Source organism: Morus notabilis, unplaced genomic scaffold, assembly GCF_000414095.1.
Source record: "Morus notabilis unplaced genomic scaffold, ASM41409v2 Scaffold165, whole genome shotgun sequence".
NCBI classification, from domain to species: domain Eukaryota; kingdom Viridiplantae; phylum Streptophyta; class Magnoliopsida; order Rosales; family Moraceae; genus Morus; species Morus notabilis.
This window is the reverse complement of record NW_010363979.1, coordinates 108,659-130,153: the sequence shown is the minus strand read 5'-3', so window position 1 is coordinate 130,153 and position 21,495 is coordinate 108,659. Positions and strand designations below refer to the sequence as shown.

The following is a 21,495-nucleotide window of genomic DNA, read 5'->3' as shown; positions in this document are numbered from 1 at the left end:
ATGTTATTTAATAATAGTTTTATTGTATTATATTAAATATAATAATAATTTTACATTATATTGTAATTATATATTTTATATTATAGTATAATATAATATACTCGTTATTTTTAATTATTTCAGTTATTATTTTAATAATATTATTATATTATTATATCATAATTATATAATATTTTTTTATTATATTAAATATAATAATAAATATAGATTATATTATAATATAATATAATATAGTCGTAATTTTTAACTATTCACAATAATTCAACCTCATAATTTATCAAACGTTATTACACAAATTTTAGAACCAATACAGCTATTATAATTATAGTTTATCAAACACTTAATTGCTTTTTGTAATAGCTATTTTTTCGTTCAATATAGTTAAAAGTAATTTTTTTAAAATCTATAGCACTATTAAATTAAGCCATTGTAACATTACGTGACATGTATACAAGACGTATATGTGCTATGTATATAAGAGTTGTATCATATTTTTGGTCAACACATTGAAAAACAAGACAAGTCTCTTACTGTAAAGTAATATTATTGATTACTAGTGATGCTAAACACCACACATTAATAAAAAGTGACAGTATGAAATCTCTAAACATGTTCGCGTGAGTAATACTAAGTCGTACCCCAAGCATTTTTCCAAAGGATAATCTTCCCAAATAAGCTCAAGTCAAGTACGTCACTAGTGGGTTGACAATCAATCACAATCTCATTGAATTGTATAATTGTTCCACCTCTCACATTAACTATATCCGTTAGATCTAGATTGTTTATTTTAATTGAAATATACTCTTATATGTTTTTTGCTCTTGTATATACCTAACATTAAATCTGAATTAAGAGCCATAATTCAATCGGAATATAGTGTTCTTACTATTTCACCCCCAAATTTTTTTTTTTTTTTTTTTTTTTTTTTTTCGTTTTTTTCTACATGAGCAAGAATAAATTAACAGGAAGAAGATAAGCTCTGCCACTACCAGTTTCTTTGAAAAACCCTTAACATCTCACACGTGCCGCGCGCTTAAGCACGTGCGAGCGTGCGTCTTTGACCAGGACTTTTCGTCTTTTTATTTTTATTTTTATTTTTATTTTTACTTTTGACCCCTTCAATTTGGCTGGCGGAAAAAAAGAAAACATTTTTGTTTTTGTTTTTCAAGACTTTAATTAATTTAATTTGAAAGGAAAAAATGCTTTAATAAAATTCTTACTAGGAGGGGCTGAAACTTTGACTAAAAAATCCCAGACAACTCACAGCAAACAACGACTTCATTTGCTTCTTTGCAACAAAGGAATTTCAAAGAAAAGCTCTCCGTTTTCATTCTCCAATTTCCGTTTCTGAAACACAACAACAAGCGAAGAATCGAAAAAACTGAGAGAAGAAAAGTTTGTTTGTTTGTTTGTTCTCGTCTTTTCGGAGCTCGAATTTCGGTCAACGTAGCCGAGGATGGTCGGAATTGATTGGTCAACGGGAGGGTTTTGTTGTTGATGAAGATGCTTTCTGGAATTCCAGCGAGGAATGGAAATGGCGGAGCGGCTGATCTCGGTGATCTCGCCTTTTTCCTTTTTGTGCTTGATTCTCGTATTTGGCTTCCTACGAAATGTCTCTGCGAATTCCGAAGGTCCGTTCGTTTCTAATCCTGGTTATACACACACACACACACATATATATATATATATTTATATATATATATATGTATATATATGTATGCACATATGTGTGTGTGTGTGTTGTTTAATCGCTTTTCTTTGAGCTTGTTTGTTACTGTTTTGGTGAAAATTGCTTTTTGTGCTGACGAACTCAATTTTCCAAGTGAAGCTGTTTTAGGTTTGTCTGAAAATCAAAAGGTTTGATTAATTCAGTTATTCTTTTTTTGATTGATTAAGTTTTGTAGTACATATAAAGAGTAATGATGACTTTCTCTCTTGATAAGATTCTAGGTATAAAAGTGAAAGGAAAACAGAGAGAAAATGTTTCTGAAAAATTCTTCGTATTTTCGTTTCTAGAGAACTGCACAACTTATAAGCTCTGAGTTGCAACAGATTCCTAACGAACTTATGACTATAGCCAAGACAAACATAACACGTGGACAGCTGTAGAATTCTTTTTTTTTTTTTTTTTAAACTTTTCTTATCAGCTTAAGGTTTTAGGAGAATTGGGAATCTTGAGCTAAAAGTAAGGTGTTTTTGAGCTGTGAGTTTGAATTCATATGCAGGACTTAGTTTAAATTTGCATACCGTTGGCGTTTTGGGACGGTGAAAGTTGAAAGACTGTCGGTTTGAGCTTTTAGGAAAATTGGTGGATTAATGATAATCCTGTGTGACTATTGTGTTTGTTTTATCTTGTCGTGTTGAGCCTTTAGTTTGAATTTGCATCTCATTTGTTTTATGGGAAGTTGGTGTATTTCTACCATCTTAAGCCTTTAAGAGAAGTAGTTTAAGTTTGCATTATGGGATGTTGCTAAGCCTACTATCAACTTAAGTTTTCTGGAGAATCATTAAACTAATGACGATCTCTTGCAACCATTCCAAGTTGGGGTAGTTTGTTTATAGTTTTGTTCCAAAGTATTGAGACTTATTTTGAATTTGGATCTCACTTGCATTATGGGATTCTGGTATACCTCCTATCAGCTTAAGCTTTTGGGAGAATTGTGGAATAACGACAATTCTAGGCGTCTTTTTAGAGTGGGGTTCATGCGGTTCTCTCACTCTCTCTTTTTTTAGTGCAGGAAGGCGCTGCAATTTGTTTCTATGTCATTTGTGAATCTGTTCAATGAAGTTTGATTCTAGCAAAAAGAAAAAAAGAACAGTGTTTGAAGCTGATTATTTGATTTGATTTGTGTAAGACAGGCGACGCCTTGAATGCGTTGAAGTCCAACTTAGCTGACCCCAACAATGTTCTTCAGAGTTGGGATGCCACGCTTGTCAATCCCTGCACGTGGTTTCATGTTTCCTGCAATAGTGAAAACAGTGTTACTCGAGTGTAAGTTTGTCTTGAAGTTGGCATTGCTATCTTTTGTTTACAAGAAATTAGCTTAGCTTTGTACTAAGATGGCGATCATTCACTTCTATTTGCATTTATCCAGTGATCTTGGCAATGCAAATCTAACTGGTACACTGGTTTCCCAACTAGGCCAGCTACCAAATCTACAGTACTTGTAAGTCGCATTTCATATTTCACCTTAGTTGAATTTGGTTTAAAATTTTCTTTTTCCCCCTTTTGTTGTGGACCGACACCTTATTGTCTGTTCACATGAAACACGTGTTTGCCCATCATAATTTACCCGCATTTGTTGGTAAAAAGTTCCAACGGATTTTTGAGGATAAGGAGATGTTAGTCGAGGATTTAGCCATTTGTACTGTTGACTATGAGTTTTAGGTTGCTTTTGGTTTTCCGTTCTGTGCTTGGATGGACATCTCGTCAATCTTGAAACTTCTTGTAACCTTCTTTGATTCAATGAAGTTTCTTTGTTTCTTATAAAAAAAAAAAAAAAGAAATTTGAGACGAGAGCTTGTTAAACCAGTTCTCATCTGTTCCATTAGTTCACATTTAGATTAACCCTCGAGGGCACATATGGACTTACCTGCACAAGAAACATTTAGGTTGACCTTTTGCCATTTATTTATCTAGATTGAAGAGTACAGTTCAAGTAGCTATAGGATTTTGAGAGCCTTCTACTATTTCCTGAGATAAAAAAAATATAATTTCTGTGTAAATATTCTCATTAATGTTCTGCATTAATTCATAAAGTTTGTATTTTACTAGACTGCCAAATTGAGTCAGCTATGTATGTTTATGGAAAGGATGCACCGGACACTGTTAGCTTTCAATTGTTTGTACGTTTGTGTGCCTGCATTCTCCTGTCTCCATTTCTTAACATTTAGTTGTTCAAAATCAAATCTTCTTTACAGGGAACTTTATAGCAATAACATAAGTGGAAAAATCCCGGAAGAGCTTGGGAATTTGGCAAACTTGGTGAGCTTGGATCTTTACACGAACAATTTAAGTGGTCCCATTCCAACCACATTGGGCAACCTTGGAAAACTACGTTTCCTGTATGATCACGCATCCTTCACCTGCATCTTCTAGTAGGACTCTGTTTAAATCGTTCTTTCTTGGCCTTGCAATTATAGCCATATGTTTCGTGATGTATGTATGCAATTTATCCACTTGAAAACTGGCAGCTTTATTGTCTTCCAAAAAAAAAAAAATCCTTATTACTTTTCTACTGAAAGATATTTGGATGATATATGCTTTTGGATTTAGATAGTGGTTTTAGGCTTTTGCACAATTATTTTTGTTTAATTTGGTAATGACATAGTACTATTCTGCAAATTCCTTGGAACACAAATACTTCCTGAAGACGCCTTTAACTAAATCAATCAGAGCTATTTGAATTTGATTGAATGTTTACTTTGCAATACGGCATTTAAGTGGAAAATTTCTGGGACTCATTGAGTACTTATCATGCAAATCACATCTAGGTGGTTCTTTAGTTAATCTAAATGAGAAAGGTTTTAAAAGGTAATGGGGAAACGAAATAATAGCTAATATGTGATTTAAGCTCTTGAGCAAGATGATTCGACTGTATATGTTACGCATGCCATGTCCTTAGAGACAAAAGAAAAAAAAAAGTTACAAACTTCTGTCTATTTTGCTATTTCAAACTATTCAGTACATAGCTTGTCTTGTTTGCTAAGCCAAAAGAGTGAATGTGAATTGGAAAAGCTTGTATTTCAACCATCAAGTAGCAATTTACCAACTATTCTCTCCCACAAGATCACATTCAAGTTCTCTATAAATAAGACTCCGTCCTTCGAACTAAAAATTGTGAAGTGCACAATGCTGACTCTTTGGGTCTTTATTCTCGCATCCTTTATTCTTTACAATCTACAAGATTCCAATATAAGCCATCAAACTCTCTAAGATTACGTAAATGTTATTAACAATTTATTTTATTGATTCCTTGTATATATTATTGATAAAAATTCAAATTAGCTTTTTATGTATGAGTAAAAATAATAGAGGCTAAACATAATGTGATTAATGATTTCATGGTATACTTAGCTTTTATCATCGTTAGCATGATTAAGAATGACAGTTGCTTTTTTTTTTTTTTTTTTTTTTTTGTGGAAAATGATATTTTCTGCTCTTATGAACAGGCGTCTCAACAACAACAGTTTGTCAGGGACTATTCCAATGACTTTAACTAATGTTACATCACTGCAAGTCTTGTGAGTGTTAATGCGTTCTAATTTCCTCTCAGTAAGAACATAGTTTATTAATTCCCTATGGTCATGTAATGCAAGAATTTGACAATTTCATGTTAATTATGGAATGCAGGGATCTTTCAAACAACGTACTGACAGGAGATATTCCAATCAATGGTTCTTTTACAATGTTTACTCCCATCAGGTTCATTGGAGGAATTTCTTTTGAATTAACTTTCTGTAGTTATGGTCTTTTTGGCCTATGAAATAATCAAGATATCATTCTTACTTCTAATTTTCTCCATTTTGCAGTTTTTCCAATAATAAACTGAACAATCCCCCACCTTCACCGCCTCCTCCTATTCCTTCAACGCCATCTCCCTCAGGTGATTATTTATTATCTTGTAGTTATTTGCTGTTATCTTGTAATTATATTATATTGCCTCGTTTGTTTTTCCTTTTTTAATTTTCACGGAGGTATTCTAATGGAAATCTTCCCTGCACATATTGGTTGATTGTTTCAATCATCTGACAGATATATTTGATTTAGACTGCTCGAACTCTAATGCCTTCTCTACTTTCATAACTTTTCTGTGAAGCAGAAATAATTCAATGTGTTGCTGATCAAGCATCTCTTTATTCTCTCCTTTTTTTTTTTGGGTGAAATTTATTAGCCCTATCAGTAGGATATATATATATATATATTTAAAACTTACATATAAAAACATGAGTTCAATGATGGAAATCTAAAGGCAGTAGTTGAGCCAAATGGCTTGTCAAAGTCTCGCAATTGCCTTGCCAATTAATAGTTGTCATATGAAAGCTTGAGATGGGTATAAATTGTAAAGTCATACAATGAATCTACCGTAACTAGTGCAGGCCATTCTTCCAGAAAAGGTAAGTTAAATTTTTGTTTCTATCCTCTCTTCTGCCTACTAGATCCAGATAGTAGGGAGGAGTGAGAATGTGATGTAGCTGGATAATTGGACTTCAGTGATATTTGAAAGGCATAAGCACTTGGAACTGTGTGTTTCTTGACCTTTAAAATATGGCTTCCCTCTTGAGTGGTTTAGTTTTTCAGTAGTTAAACTGTTGAATATTTCAGCTGGCACTACCACTGGAGCTATTGCTGGAGGAGTTGCTGCTGCTGCTGCTCTTTTTTTCGCTATTCCTGCAATTGCTCTTGCCATGTGGCGTCGAAAGAAACCACAGGACCATTTCTTTGATGTACCTGGTTGGTGATTTTTTATTTTATTTTCAATTTGCCCTAGTTTTCTGTAGGGGATGCATGCCTCACTTGCCTATATTCTTTACAGCTGAGGAGGATCCAGAAGTTCATTTGGGACAGCTCAAACGGTTTTCTCTGCGAGAGCTGCAAGTTGCAACGGATAATTTTGCCAATAAAAATATTTTAGGCCGGGGTGGATTTGGTAAGGTTTATAGAGGCCGTTTAGCTGATGGTTCTTTGGTGGCAGTAAAGAGACTTAAAGAGGAGCGTACCCAGGGCGGAGAGCTTCAATTCCAGACAGAAGTAGAAATGATCAGCATGGCTGTGCACCGTAACCTACTTCGTCTACGTGGTTTTTGCATGACACCAACTGAACGGGTGCTTGTCTACCCTTATATGGCTAATGGAAGTGTAGCATCATGTTTAAGAGGTAACCTTCTTCACTTTATGTTTTCTACTTTTTGTTTAAAATTTAATAAGAAATGCTTTAAGTTGCTTTCTTGAAAGTTGTTTTAGTTTCATCATTCATGCCTCCCGTGATTTGCTTACTAATTTTGGGTAGGATATCCAACACAGTGTGGTGATGCTTAATTTGAGGGGTCCTAGGTATTCAATTTCATGTGTTTTTGTGTGAGTGGGCTTGCTTCATGAGTTGTAAACACTAAAAAATTTGAAGAACTGCTTTGTTTGTATGCTCAAAAAGAAAGAGCTAACATGTCTTGCACAATGAATACTTTGATGCTTATCATTTTTAAATTAAGCTAATTGTCTCTTATGGTTTTACTTATGCATGACTACAGATCGTCCTGAATCGCGGCCGCCACTTGATTGGCAAATCCGAAAGCGCATCTCACTGGGATCTGCGAGGGGCCTTGCTTATTTGCATGATCATTGTGATCCTAAGATTATTCACCGTGATGTAAAAGCTGCAAACATATTGTTAGATGAGGAATTTGAGGCAGTTGTTGGAGACTTTGGGTTGGCTAAACTCATGGACTATAAAGATACTCACGTTACCACTGCTGTACGAGGCACGATTGGGCATATTGCACCGGAATACCTGTCAACTGGAAAGTCTTCGGAGAAAACTGATGTTTTTGGATATGGGGTTATGCTCCTTGAACTCATAACTGGACAGAGGGCGTTTGATCTTGCTCGGCTTGCAAATGACGACGATGTCATGTTACTTGATTGGGTATGTATTCATCTTCCCCCTTGTATGTTTGCAGCCTGTTAAATATCTTTAAACTACAAATGAAGGGAATATGCCTCTCGTTCATCCGTATATCTGGTTTGTTTCATATAATCGTCTCAAAAGATGCGCACAATTGATAATTGCTGCCGTGTGACATTTTGTTTTGTTTTGTTTTTTTTTTTTTATGTTTTTGTTTTTGGTTTTTTGTTTTGTTTTTTTGTTTTTGTTTTTTTTTCTTTTGCGTAAGTTTCACTGGCATCTCATTAACTGTAACGGAATTGATTCCAATTTTGGAATCTTGAAGCCGGTGTAACTAAATAAAATTAAGATAACAAAGAAAACCCATGTCTCAATCAGTCTTTTAAGAAAAAGTAATTGGGGCTTAGTTGACAAATAAGAGTGAAATACCAAAAAAGAAAAACTTCAAAGATTTACAAATAAATTTATTGCAGTTTTAAAGTGGCATATACCACCTTCAAGCTTAAGGCATGCTCGCAAAGAAAACCTTTATTATTAATTTTCTGTTAATGGTGGCGAGTGAAATGGGAGCAACCTAAACCACTAAAACGGATTTTAAACTAAAATATTATGCAGCCAACATTAGGAAAGTCCATATATATTTACTATGAAAATTCAATAAAAAATTGTCCTTTTAGCTCATTTTATGAACAAAATGTCGGATATATATGTGTGTGTATGTATGTATATATATTTTTACGATGATGATAAGTATGTTCGTTTTTATTGGATCTGATTATATGCAGTCCCGCTTAATCTCACATGAGTGCATATGATCCGTTGCCTTTTTTTGTGATATTTATATTAGAAACCTACTCGCTGAAGATTTCTCAGATGATTTGGTCAAATTGTTTTCATCTTTGTCCTGTGACTCTGCACTTGATTCATTGGCTGCTCTCATATTCCATTTACATTGACCATTATTAATTTTGGTTGTCATATTCATTTGAATGTTTAGTTTTGGATTGCCAGTTGAACCATCTTCATATTACATCACCCTATAAGATATAAGCTATCCTGGAAATATTGAATTGTAACATGAACATTCACGTCTCTCCAAATTAGGTTGGAACCTTTATTACAAATGGCAGTGGAGATGACGAACAGCGAAGACAAATGAGTTTGTCTTTCAGAGGGAACTTGAAATATGATCCAAAAAATTTCCATCATTTATGCACCCTACAGTTTTCATAAGATTATACACTGTTCTTTGTATTAGAATATATTTTGATTACTGTGGATATGCATAGATAGATCAAGTTATTTGTGGGTTATCAATTGAACTAATCAGCTTGGGGAACCAATGCCTATTTTAGACCAAAGCATTGCTGCGACCAAATTTTCCCATGTTACCTTTAGGCCCAGATGAACTCGCACATTCAAGATGTAAATGAATGTTACTTATTTAAACGTTGATTTTTAATTACTTAATCACCAACCTGTAGTTCTTCTATATCGAACATCCCGTCTATCACGCGTGTTTTCCCAGTTGCCATTAACTTCTCTTATGACAGCAAACCTATTAGCAGAGAATCATTTGTCTATATATGCTATTGAACTTTGTCCTAACTTTCTTAAATCCTGAGATTTTAGGTGAAAGGGCTCTTGAAAGATCGGAGGTTGGAAACACTAGTTGATTCTGATCTACAGGGAAATTACGTCGATGATGAGGTGGAGCAGCTGATCCAGGTGGCTCTTCTGTGTACACAAAGCACTGCATCTGAACGACCAAAGATGTCCGAAGTGGTCAGAATGCTCGAAGGCGATGGCTTGGCGGAAAGATGGGAAGAATGGCAGAAAGAAGAGATGTTCCGTCAAGACTTAAACCACACCCGTCATCCGAATACTCATTGGATTGTTGACTCTACTTCACATATCTCTCCAGACGAATTGTCTGGTCCCAGATGATCCCCTTCATTTGGTAATTCTGTACCGGTATACACGTAAGAAAAACCAAGGAGATCATTTCAAACTTTTTGTAATATGACATTTTGTGCATATGTTTCTCTTTCTTTTTCTCTTTTAGTTTTTATTTAATTCTGTTCAGTGTCCAGTTTGTATCACACATTGGGGTTGGTGCTGTTGCAATTCTATAGGGTTTAGCTGACGTTAAGAAATCAATTAAGGGTGCTACCAAACAGGGCAGGAAAGGCCACAGAAAGCACCCATAAGATGTCATTTTTATGTATCTCATGAGAAGACGGTCTAATAAATATAGCATTTTTCTTGATCTTAACGCCATTTGCTATAGTCCAAGTTAAGGCCTTGTGGACAGATACTTTTTCCAGTTGTTTTCAGTAATAGTAAGCGGAAATTTCCCTAATTGTTATCGATAGATTTCCTGTATTTATATATATATATATACATGTAATGTATACACACACACAAACACTAAATTCTTCTATTTTATTGCTGATTTACAGTCTTGCTTTCTCAAAATAAATATCACGACATTGAACTTGCAAGGTGTATCATATTGGAAGTGAAACTTTTTCAGTAGTTTCTATTCCAAGCTCAATTTGTCCATACAAGTGAAGTTTAGATTAGAGATGTCAAAACGGGTCGGCATGAGCACGGACACAAAAGCGTTAAAAGCACGACAAGGGTCCAATCAATGAATATGATGTATTTTTTAGTAAGAGAAAAATCAGAAGCGTCTTAAGCTTATTTTCATTATCTTTCAAGCTGTTACCTTGTGCGTCTAATAATCTAAAAAAAGGTGGGTCCTGTGAAGTCGCCGAGCCACCGTTTTGGCTTTGATACCATCACTGGCCAAGAGCTCCACAAACCATAAACAAAGAGAGACCCTAGCACTGTATAGCGTCTTTCCGTCTCTTGCGTATTTTTAGCTTTTAGTGCTACATGTGCTCATCACTTATGGTCATGGAGATCATAGCGGAATTGGATTTTAAAAATTTTAACAACCAAGACAAAATCTTACATATTAATTGCATAAAATAATTAGTCGTAAGTATAGATTAATCACCTATTTACATCATTCAATTTACTGAATCTTTCGTTCTTTTGCACAATGAACAACTCTCGTATCGTGTCAGTCACACAAAAACTTATCAACATTTAATCTTCCACGCTACTCTCAACTCCTTAAGATTAATTGGTGTGTTGGCACCAATTAATTCTTGGTAGCTATCAGTTTTCTCTTCCAACTTTTAATTGTATGGTTTCCTTTTCTCTAAAGGAAGGAGAATAGAAAACCTTGATAAAAGGTAAAAAATGACAATATTTGCAGACACCACAAGAAGTCTATTTATAGCAGTACGTCTAGATTGGGCAGAGGGTAAAATCACCTCCCCTAGTCCCTACACCTGTATAGTGTAGACTTCGGCCTAGTTCATTTCGCGGATTTGAGTTTTCAATTCGAGTTGAGATGTGATATTTTTTGAGAGTTTTTTACTGTAACAGAAAAAGTTTAATGTGACATTTTTTAAGAATTTTTTACTGTAAAAACTTAAAACTGAAAACTCAAATCGGTGAAATGAACGCGGCATTCAAATTGTGCAATTGTGTATTTCTCTAATCAATTTCCAATACTTGCGTTGCCATTAAACAAAACTGATATTTTAAATATATTTAACTATTCACAGTAATTAAAAATATGTAATTACATTATTAATTTAACAACCCATATGAACAAATAATTATTGTGTAGTATTAATTTTCTCTGACAAAATAAATATTGTGCTAAAAATATTCATTAACCTAACCATGGATAATGAAACTAGCATGAAGACCAAGTGGACATATATATACAAAACTCTAATATTTAATATTTAATTCGATTTACTCTTAATCAATTAAATATAATTATTAACTTTTATTTGTGTCACGATCAGGAATCAAAGTTGCACTTTATAAATATAGAAATATATTTATGAGAAGCTAACATATAAAAAGAAAGAGCTTTGTCCACCGACATAGCTTTTCATGAGATGTAACTCTTCACTGTGAATATCTATAGTAAGAGAGCTAGGTGAATAATTATATATTATTCGTGAGTTTCGTTAACTCTCTAAGGGCCCGTGTAAGGAGGAATCTATTGAGCCACAACTTTGATAAGGGTGTCCTTCTCTCCTAAAAGAAAATAATACGGCTCATTTAGTTCGTTAATTCGAGTTGAGATGTGACTTTATTTAAAAGTTTTTTTACTGTAGTAAAAAATTAAATGTGAATTTTTTAAGAATTTTTTACTATAGTAAAACTCAAATTCTAAACTCAAATCGGTGAAATGAACGAGGTCATAATCTTTTTCACAATTGAAGGTTTGCCCACACACGATCTTTTATCGCTCTAAATGTGTTCTTATTTTGCCCACAAAAGAAGGCAAACCCATGTATTTCTCATGGTTTTGGATCATTCCAAGTTCAAGCTCAGCAAGAATTTGCTGCTGATAAAAAAGTATTTCTCATGTTTTTAGATTATCCTAAAATTGTCCATGAAAAGAAGTAAAATATTACCTTTAACTGGTCAAATTATCAAAAGTGACATAAATGCCTTTAACGATCAATATTTAAGGCAATGCTTAAATATTAATAACAAAAAAAAATTAAATTTAGGAAAACAACAATTTCAATGAAATAAGTTCTTGTCAAAAAATATCTAAAATTTTACGACTATTGGATTTTGACTTATGAAACTGGTCCCGCCTTACACTAGATCTTGTTCATGATACACTGGCTTTTTGTTTCCTTGATTTTATTTAATATATATATTTTAAAAAAAATTAGTTGATTAATGGCTAAAACAATCTCCAGACGTAATTTTGATGATATAAATACAAATATAGAAAAAAGAAACAAATAATTTTTAGAGTGTGTGGGTTTAGGTTTTATCTTTTATTTTTAATTAATATCATCAAATAATTATATTAATCAAAATAATATTAATTAAAAATAAAAGATAAAAATTCAACTCATACAATCTAAAAATAAATTCAGTAATTTTTTGGGAGAAAGAGGAAAATATGTCAAGACTTGAGATGAATTAAAATTAATAGGCCAATAGTTTACATAAGTTAATAAATATGCCAAATTACTGTTTTCGTCCATAATTTGTCTGGTTATGAACTATAACTTGACAAGTTATTGTCCATAATTCACGGTTTTTATCCATAACTTATCTAGCTATGAACCATAACTTGAAAAATTATGACCTATTAATTTCTATAACTAAAAATTAGCCTTTATACTTCCTTAAGCTTTTTATATTGACCTATTTTCTACTATTTCTCTAATTTTTTCAATAAATATGAATAACAATTGGGCTTTTACTACTTTTGTCGCCTAAACTTTTCAGCTTTTCACAACTTGCGACAAATTTTTAAATAATTTTTTCCCAACTTGTAAAATCATTGTTACGTGGCCTATTTTACTAATATCTATTTAGAAAAAATGAGATAAATACTTTTTAAAGTACATAAATTTTAATTTTTATAATTTATTTTTAATTAATATTTTTTAATTATATAATTATATTAATTAAAATAATATTAATAAAAAATAAATGATAAAAATTTAAACTCATATATTTTAAAAATAAATTTAACAATTTTCTCGTACACTATTAAATTAGCAAATAGCTAAAAAAGTCAAGGACTAGCCTCACGCGACGACGGAAAAGCACACATCTAATCAAACATCTCAAAATCTCAATTAAAACCCTGAAGTAAATTACTCAAATATCCAAATCAATCCCCAAATTAAATCCCAAATGTGAAAAAAAGACACATTACAATGATTAGCAAAGTTGAAGGTAGATTATCAAAAATAAAAATTCAGGAATAAGTTAAAGGAAAAAAAAACCAAAAAATTCCAGAAAAAAAGAACTATAGTCTCGTTCATTTCATCAATTTAAATTTAAAATTCGAGTTTTATTATAATAAAAAACTCTCAAAACTAATCACATTTAACTTTTTTACTATAATAAAAAAATTTTATATAAAATTACATTTTAATTCAAATTAACGAACTAAATAAACTTATAAACTGGATAATTATATTATATATTATAGAGACACGCTAGGATTTTCATATTCCAAGAAGTTTGTACGATAAAACTAAACACCATTAATGTTTTCCAACGAACATGGCAGACCAATTATGAGAGGATAGAGAATTCCTATTTCTTGTTACTTGCCAGATTCTCAGAATTCAGAAAGAAATCCGCAGAAAGACTGGAAAAAGTGGGTCCGAAAAACAGTTGTAAAATAGACAAGCACGACCGAAGGTAATAAAATGTTAGTTGTAGCAGCTTTGTGCTAATTAGAAACTGACCCTTCGTAAATTCATTTATTGCACTGCGTGGTCTGCACTTTATAACTGTATTGCTTTCTTTTTATGCCTTCCATATTTTGACCATCCTTTTCTTCCCATGTTCGTCTAATAAGCATGCAATTAACCTTATTTCATTTTAATATACATATTGATGAAATGATTCATGGTTTTTCTAGGCTTTGCAAACTACGTGAAAAGGGAAAAGATAACGGAATATTATCTCATATAGAAAGTTTTCAAATATAATAAAATATAGGCAAAAATCAAAAGGGGAATTTTTTTTTTTTTTTTTCATTTTGAAAGATGTCTGTTGACTAATAAATGAGGAAGGGAATAGCAATACTGATATAAAAGTACAGTTGGTGCATGCTTTAGCACCAATCTAACATAGTAAAATTATAAATGTACAAATCAAAGCGTACAATTGTAACGAACTACGAATTATGACACGAATTTTTGCTCCAAACACACTCATTTGTTGACTGTACGACATATATGTGGTGGTGTCTATATATATATAAAAGCATTTAGTTATTCTTTTGGATTTCTCTAGAATATTAAACCTAACTAATATGAATAACACCAGGTCACACATATTTAAGATGTGAACCTACTAGCAAAATTGGAATATAATGAGAAAATAAGCTAGTGAATCCTGATATGAGGCTATTTATATTGCTGATCATGAAACACAATATCAATTAAGGATTTAAATCTATTGTCTAATTTTGGTGTCTTAATTACTGTTTAACTAATTAAATCACGGTACGTCATGTAAAAATAATTTAGATTATTTTTTAACTAACACTTTTGTACTTATTATAAAATGATGTGGTATGATATGATTAAACTGGTTAGACACTAATTACGACACTAAAAATTAGACATCAATTAAAAGGTTTTTCTATCCTCTACATGTTATGTGTACACATAGGGTAAGCTTTTATTAATTATTATATGTTTTTTGTTTTCGGGAAAGAATTTAATAATATATGTTGTTGTTGACACAGATAATAATCAATATAACATTTGTGTTAAGATAAGACTACATTTTTCCCATTATAATTACGTATATTATTAATGCATAAAAAAGATTTTAAAGCGATGACTACTATCTTTAGTAATCCCCATAGATTCAAATGAGAGAAAAACGATCACGTCGCAGCAATGTTATATTTTAAATGTAAGGTAAAATGTAATTATGGGTTTTCTAAAGGATGATCAGGAATGTTAATTAAGACAAATTATTCGTGGAGATTAGGTAATTATTTTCTAAATAATTTTCACTCTTAGTTTTAACTAACCACTATTGCAAAATTCTCCAAAATATAGTATACAAGCAAAGATAAATATGCATTTCAAGATATATATATTTGTGGAGTCATATACATATATAATACCGAACGAGTTTTCAACGGTTATGTTTCCATTAGTGGTTTACTACCAAATATAGAAATATGATAACGTGACATGATAAGAATCCAATTTTATTAATTGTTATAAAATTTTAAATTAACTATATAATTTATTATAACCGTCGAATTAATATCTTACGGCTAAACTAATAAAACCCATTGATGGGTAAATATTAAAGTAACTCTTAAAACCACACCCATACACTACCAAGTTAGTTCTCTGAACATTAACTAGAGAAAATTATTAGTGGACGAATTATGATAAATATGAAAATTTATTCTCAGAGATTAGGAAATTATTCTCTAAATAATATAAAAAAATATGCATTTATGGCAATTTAAAAAGCAGTCGCATTGCAAAATTCTCCAAAATATAATAAAAGAGCAAAAATAAAATCTGCATTTGGCTCAAATTATAGATCATTAAATTTCTATACTTAATAGTAACTACTGATTAATGAAAACGTAACCACAGAAAACTCGTTGAATGAAATTTGTGGAGTCATATACACACTACAAGAGTTAGTTCTCTGAACATTAAGTAGAGAAAAAGACAGGAGGCCGGTGAAGGCATTCAAAACTGCACGGAACAAAAACCACATTGCCATTTGCCAGCCAATCTCTCTTAGCTGCGTCATAAAGTCTGCATGATCTCATTCTATCCTCTCTTCACGCACTATCTATCTAGGACCATCATTTTTATTTTTTATTTTTTACGCTCAAGTTTTCACATTTCAATATATAATTAATCTCGAAATATATACCCTTTTCCTAGTTATATCACATATGTATTTTTCACTTTTGCCATATTAGGTTAGATCTCTCTTTCAATTTACCCTCTCTGAAAAATGAAGAGCTTAACCAAGAAGAAGATGGGGGCATTTACGTGCCACTCTCAGGCGTCGACCGCCGTTTGCATGACGCCGGATTCGCGCTCGGTAATTGTCCCCGGAAGAAGATCCCTCAGAGAGAGAAACATAACCGCCACAACTACCAGTCTTGCTAGTACTTTTGATAACCCTAGAGTACTCAACAATAATGCCAAGTACTCGAGGCTTGTTGATCATCATCATCATCATCATCGTCAGGATCAATTGCGTACCAAGTTGAATATTAGTACTAATAACAGTACTTTGGGTGATTATAAGAAATCATCATCACTCTTTTTGCCTTCCATCAAAAGAGAACTTGCTTTGAGGAATAATAATAATGTTAGCCACCAACAAGTTGGGCCTCTCCAGAAACCATCAGCAATACTTGATTCAGTGCCTCACCATGTATTCCAGGTCAGATTTTATTATTTTAAAAGGGTCCTCTTTTTTTTTTTTTTTTTTTTCCTGTTCTTTTCAATTTTTAAAGCGCTGAAAATATGATATCATATCAAAGGGCGGAGCTAGAAGAGAGACAAAATATTAATTTTATAAAATTTCGTATACAAGATTTAAACAATATTAAAACCAGTGCGATCTGATTGTTTGCTCATGAAGAGAAATAAATTTCGACCATGAGAGTTAGTTTTTAGTTGGCATATCCTACTTAATAATGTTAGCTAATTTCTATTTCGGGTTTGTTTAAATATAACTACATTAAATTTTTTTTTTTTTTTTTGGAATACATAATTAACTACATTGAATTCTAGTATCGGAGTTTAGATTGTCCGCATTTATTTGGTAGAAAAGAAAGCATATAAAGCATATGCTAATTATAACTTGAGTGTAGTTTTTGATTTGAATTTGAATTATAACTTGAGTTGAAGTTGTAACTTGAATAAAGTTGAAACTTAAAAGAACGAGAACTTGAATAAAGTTGAAACTCGAGTTATCTTTTTTTGAGTTTTTTAGACAAAAGAACATGCCCTATGTTTTGTTCTAAATGAATTAATATCACGATAATTGATGGCACAATTTTGTTTATTTTTTTTAATGAATATTATACCACAAATTGATGAGTACATGTCAACACAAATTAGTACACTACTTGTGAGGTCACAAAAAGCTACCCAATAGAAATGTGGAGCCATTGTTAATGCCACTTGCTTCTTTTAACATTTTGAATATTTATTTACTCACTTTTATTTTTTATTTGTAGTTTTCTTCTCACTTTATCTCATTTTTTATGACATCTGATAAGGGGAAAAAAACTAGCTTGTCAAGTAGTGGACAATATATATATATATATATATATATAGCATGCAAATTTAAAACTAATCTCTAGTAGCTTTCATGCAAGAAAAGTCTTTCCTGATCAATTTAAGCCAACTTTTCGTGTGTAGAGTTGATAATGTCCGGTGGATTGAGTCATGGATTTATTTAAAGCAAAAAAAAAAAAAAAAAACATTTTGGTGATAATTTATCAGATGCATCATTTGTGGTTAAAAACTTATAGCTTTTTTTTTTTTTTTTTTTGAAATTGCCTTTATGATTATAGGTGGTTGTTATGCGGGTCTCTCTTCATTGCCAAGGATGCGCCGGTAAACTCAAGAAACATCTATCCAAAATGGAAGGTATAATATATATTTGTCTTCACAATGGGATTTGGATTTTTTCCCCATATATATGCTATTTATTTGCAATTTCTCGTTCTCCTCATTGTCCTTCAAACAAAGATATTTATTAAGGAGTACGATTTTTTTTCCTACAATTGTCCGAGTAAAATTTTATAACTTTTTAGGAACAAATTGAAAAATTTGAATGACAAGCTGGTGCATATATAGGACTTTGTGTATTAGGAAAGGACTATTGGTTGGAAATTATTATCAGAGAAAGAAATAAAAAAAAAATAACAAAAAGAGACTGCATTAGTATTTAAGGGCCTTAATTGTAAGAGCAACACCATAAATATGTACTACTCCCGCTTAAAAGTTCCACTATATATAACTAGCTTGTACGTATAAACTTACTGTTTGGTTTAATTTAGATCATGTGCGCGCACAAATTACTTAAATTTTCTTTAGGAGTTCAACCAAATTTATCATATATATATATATATATATGATTCTATGGAGTAATGTAAAACATTATTATTATTGTAGAATGAAGCTAACATAACAAAAGTACATACAACAAGTTAGCAACGTAACACATAATAATATATGGTCCATTGACTGTTAAGAATTCCATTGGCCTTCTACCATAAGCAGTGGCGGAGCCAGCTTTTCACTTCAGTGAGGTATACACTAAATTTTTTTTAACAAATTATCTTAGTGGAGGCATATAAAAAAATATATTTATTTTAGTGAAGACATATATTATTTCAGTGGGGTATTATAAGTGTAAAATTTTTAAAAGTAATATTTTTTTTTTTTTAAATTTGAGTAAGGACGGCTGCCTCCGCTCATCTTCAAGTGGCTTCCGCAACAGACCATAAGTGCTTCTATTTGTCCTTATTATTGGGTTTTAATCCTATTCATTTTCAACTTTTCTCGTTAGCAACGGACTATTTAGCGTTTTCTTTAGCATATTTTTACGCAACTAATGCATAGTTCCGGCTTAATTTCGTGCATGATCGATGTTAGGAGTGACTTCATTCAGCATAGAGCTGGAAACAAAGAGGGTAACAGTGATGGGACACGTCTCGCCGGCGGGAGTTCTGGAAAGCATTTCGAAGGTGAGAAGAGCGGAGTTCTGGCCTTCCTCGGCCTGTTCTTCTTCTTCTTCTCCTTCTGCTGCGGCGGCGGCTAAGTAATTAAGGTTTCAAAAATTTTACCTCAAATGGAACCCCATTATAATTAATTCCATTGGAAAAACCCCTGCAGTTGCAGTCTCATGAGAACTACTCAGAAAAATCAGGGAATTTCAATGTTCTATGTATTTATTTGTCCTTAATTGTTAGATTTTTCCATTTATATGCTTTGTTGGCAAACTGTCCCATGCATTTAGATGTTATCGATCGTGCAAAATGGTCCTGCCCCTAAAATAAAAAGAGGTAGGGAAACTGGGTTTGGTAGGTGAGACTTTGATCATGTGAGCAGTAGCTGTATTGACAATGACGTACACAAATAATGCATGGAATTCCCATTTTCACCTATATGTTATATATATGACATGCATATTATGACTATATGATGATATCATTCATGACCATCGTTATACATATGAGTATTAATTCATTAAAAAAAAAAGAACAATATTATGCGTTTTAGTTTTGTTTTTGTACTTATATTATGATAATTTTCTGACCACATAATATCAAGCACTTTACAAAATTTACTTGATCATTCGGTAAATAAAGTTGGCCTTATCTCTGGTGCATTCTAGATTTCTATTAATGTTTGTGGCGTAATGAATTGCGGCCCCGTTCATTTCACCAATTCGAGTTTTAATACAGTAAAAAACTCTCAGAAATAGTCACATCTAACTTTTTTACTACAGTAAAAAGCTCATATATAAAGTCACATCTCAACTCAAATTAAAAACTCGAATCAGTGAACTAAACGGACCGCAGCGAATACATTTGGGGGGTGTCAATTTTTAACGGCCATCTCTCTTTGTTTCTAACTTAAAAAATGTAATTAAAAAAAAAAAGAAGAACCTTAAAATAATGTAATCATAATAATAAAATGGGGAAAATAGTCTTCCTTCAACCTCAACAAAGACTAACAATAATACGTGGAGCCAACGTATGCCTTTTTCTTAATTTTTAAGATGATAAAACATGTTTGCATTGTCCGTAATAACATTGTCACTAACAATGGGTTAATGAAATGATCGGGATTTTACTAATTTCCTCCCTTTCCTTTTTATTTATTTTTATTTTTATTTTTTTGCTTTTTTTTATTGCAAACTCTTTTTAATCCTTTTACACCTACAAGACGAATTAAGGGCTCGTTTAGTTCGCTGATTCGAGTTTTTAATTCGAGTTGAGATGTGACTTTATGTGGGAGCTTTTTACTGTAGCACAAAAGTTAGATGTGATTGTTTATGAGAGCTTTTTACTGTAGCAAAACTCGAATTTTAAATTCAAATCGGTGAAATGAACTGGATCTAAAACTGCATTTTCATATATGCAGCTTGTTGGTCCACAAGAAAATGACATTCATAAGTATACCCTTTTGTTTTCAAATTTTTCCCCTTATATTTGGATCAGTTCATTATTTGTTATTGGTGCACCAAGAAAGCTAATTCACAACATTATGCCGAACACTTTCTAAAGGGTGGCTAAAAGTTTTATAGCAATGTCAAAATATGTATACCTCAGTTGGCCATCGTTTAATACAAAAAAAAAAAAATAAAGTAACAGAAACTAGGATCAAAGCAAGTAAGTACATTAATCAGCAATTACCTCAGTTCATAGTATTTTCTCAATTTTACAGAAATAAAAAAATATTAGGCATAATTCAACCTAACAAAACCGGCTTATTAAGGGAGGATTACTCTCACCTTATTAAGTGGATCATGTCAATATCCCCAGCCAATGTAGGATTCTAATACGCCCCTCATGCACAGCGTGGACTATGTCAAATCGCTGTGAATAAGTCGATATTAGGGGACCTAACATTGTAAAACTATGCATGCTCTGATACCATTTTACAGAAATCAAATGATATATTAGGCCTAACTCAACCTAACAAAACCGACTTGTTAGGGGAGGATTGCCCTCGCCTTATTAAGTGGATCATGCCAATATCTCCGCTCAATGTGGGATTCTAATACTCTTGTGAAATTCTTTTCGTAATTTTCAAGAAAAATAAATAATATATTAATTCCTTAAGACTTTCTAATGAACACGATTGACTTCCTATGCATTCTCAACTAATATAGACTTTCTACGTCAATATATACTCAATCAGTGATTACACATAGGACGTGTTTATCAATAACAAACAATCCAATTTATTTTCCAGTGTTTAGAAAATTAAAAATTACAATCTTATCAATATAATTTCTAAAATATCCTTTTTACATAATAAGATAATCATTGAATTATAGCGTGAATTTTAAAGGTATCTAAGTAAATTTGACATTTATTCCTTTTAATAGAGAATTAATATAAGAGGATGTAAGAATTGATACTCTCTGTTCTCATTCTTTATATTATGCGGGTCACATTAAACTCTCAATGTTACTTTCACTAGTAAACACATAATTAGAATAGCTAGAATTGTAAATCACTATTAATTCTCTCTTTCCC

The 21,495-nt window shown here is 32.0% G+C and overlaps 2 protein-coding genes across 2 annotated transcripts; both read left to right on the top strand.

Moving 5' to 3' along the window:
* The first annotated feature begins 1,232 nt into the window (after positions 1 to 1,232).
* Positions 1,233 to 9,902, top strand: LOC21406888 (BRASSINOSTEROID INSENSITIVE 1-associated receptor kinase 1). Its single transcript, XM_024170422.1, has 11 exons — positions 1,233 to 1,631; positions 2,860 to 2,992; positions 3,096 to 3,167; positions 3,922 to 4,065; positions 5,173 to 5,244; positions 5,354 to 5,425; positions 5,533 to 5,606; positions 6,326 to 6,454; positions 6,537 to 6,878; positions 7,249 to 7,643; positions 9,255 to 9,902. The coding sequence occupies exons 1-11, from the start codon at positions 1,529 to 1,531 to the stop codon at positions 9,567 to 9,569; spliced, it is 1,851 nt and encodes a 616-aa protein (XP_024026190.1). The 5' UTR covers positions 1,233 to 1,528; the 3' UTR covers positions 9,570 to 9,902.
* A 6,217-nt stretch (positions 9,903 to 16,119) lies between these two features.
* On the top strand, positions 16,120 to 19,383 carry LOC21406887 (heavy metal-associated isoprenylated plant protein 3). Its single transcript, XM_010105535.2, has 3 exons — positions 16,120 to 16,652; positions 17,794 to 17,869; positions 18,881 to 19,383. The coding sequence occupies exons 1-3, from the start codon at positions 16,215 to 16,217 to the stop codon at positions 19,048 to 19,050; spliced, it is 684 nt and encodes a 227-aa protein (XP_010103837.1). The 5' UTR covers positions 16,120 to 16,214; the 3' UTR covers positions 19,051 to 19,383.
* The last annotated feature ends 2,112 nt before the right edge of the window (positions 19,384 to 21,495 follow it).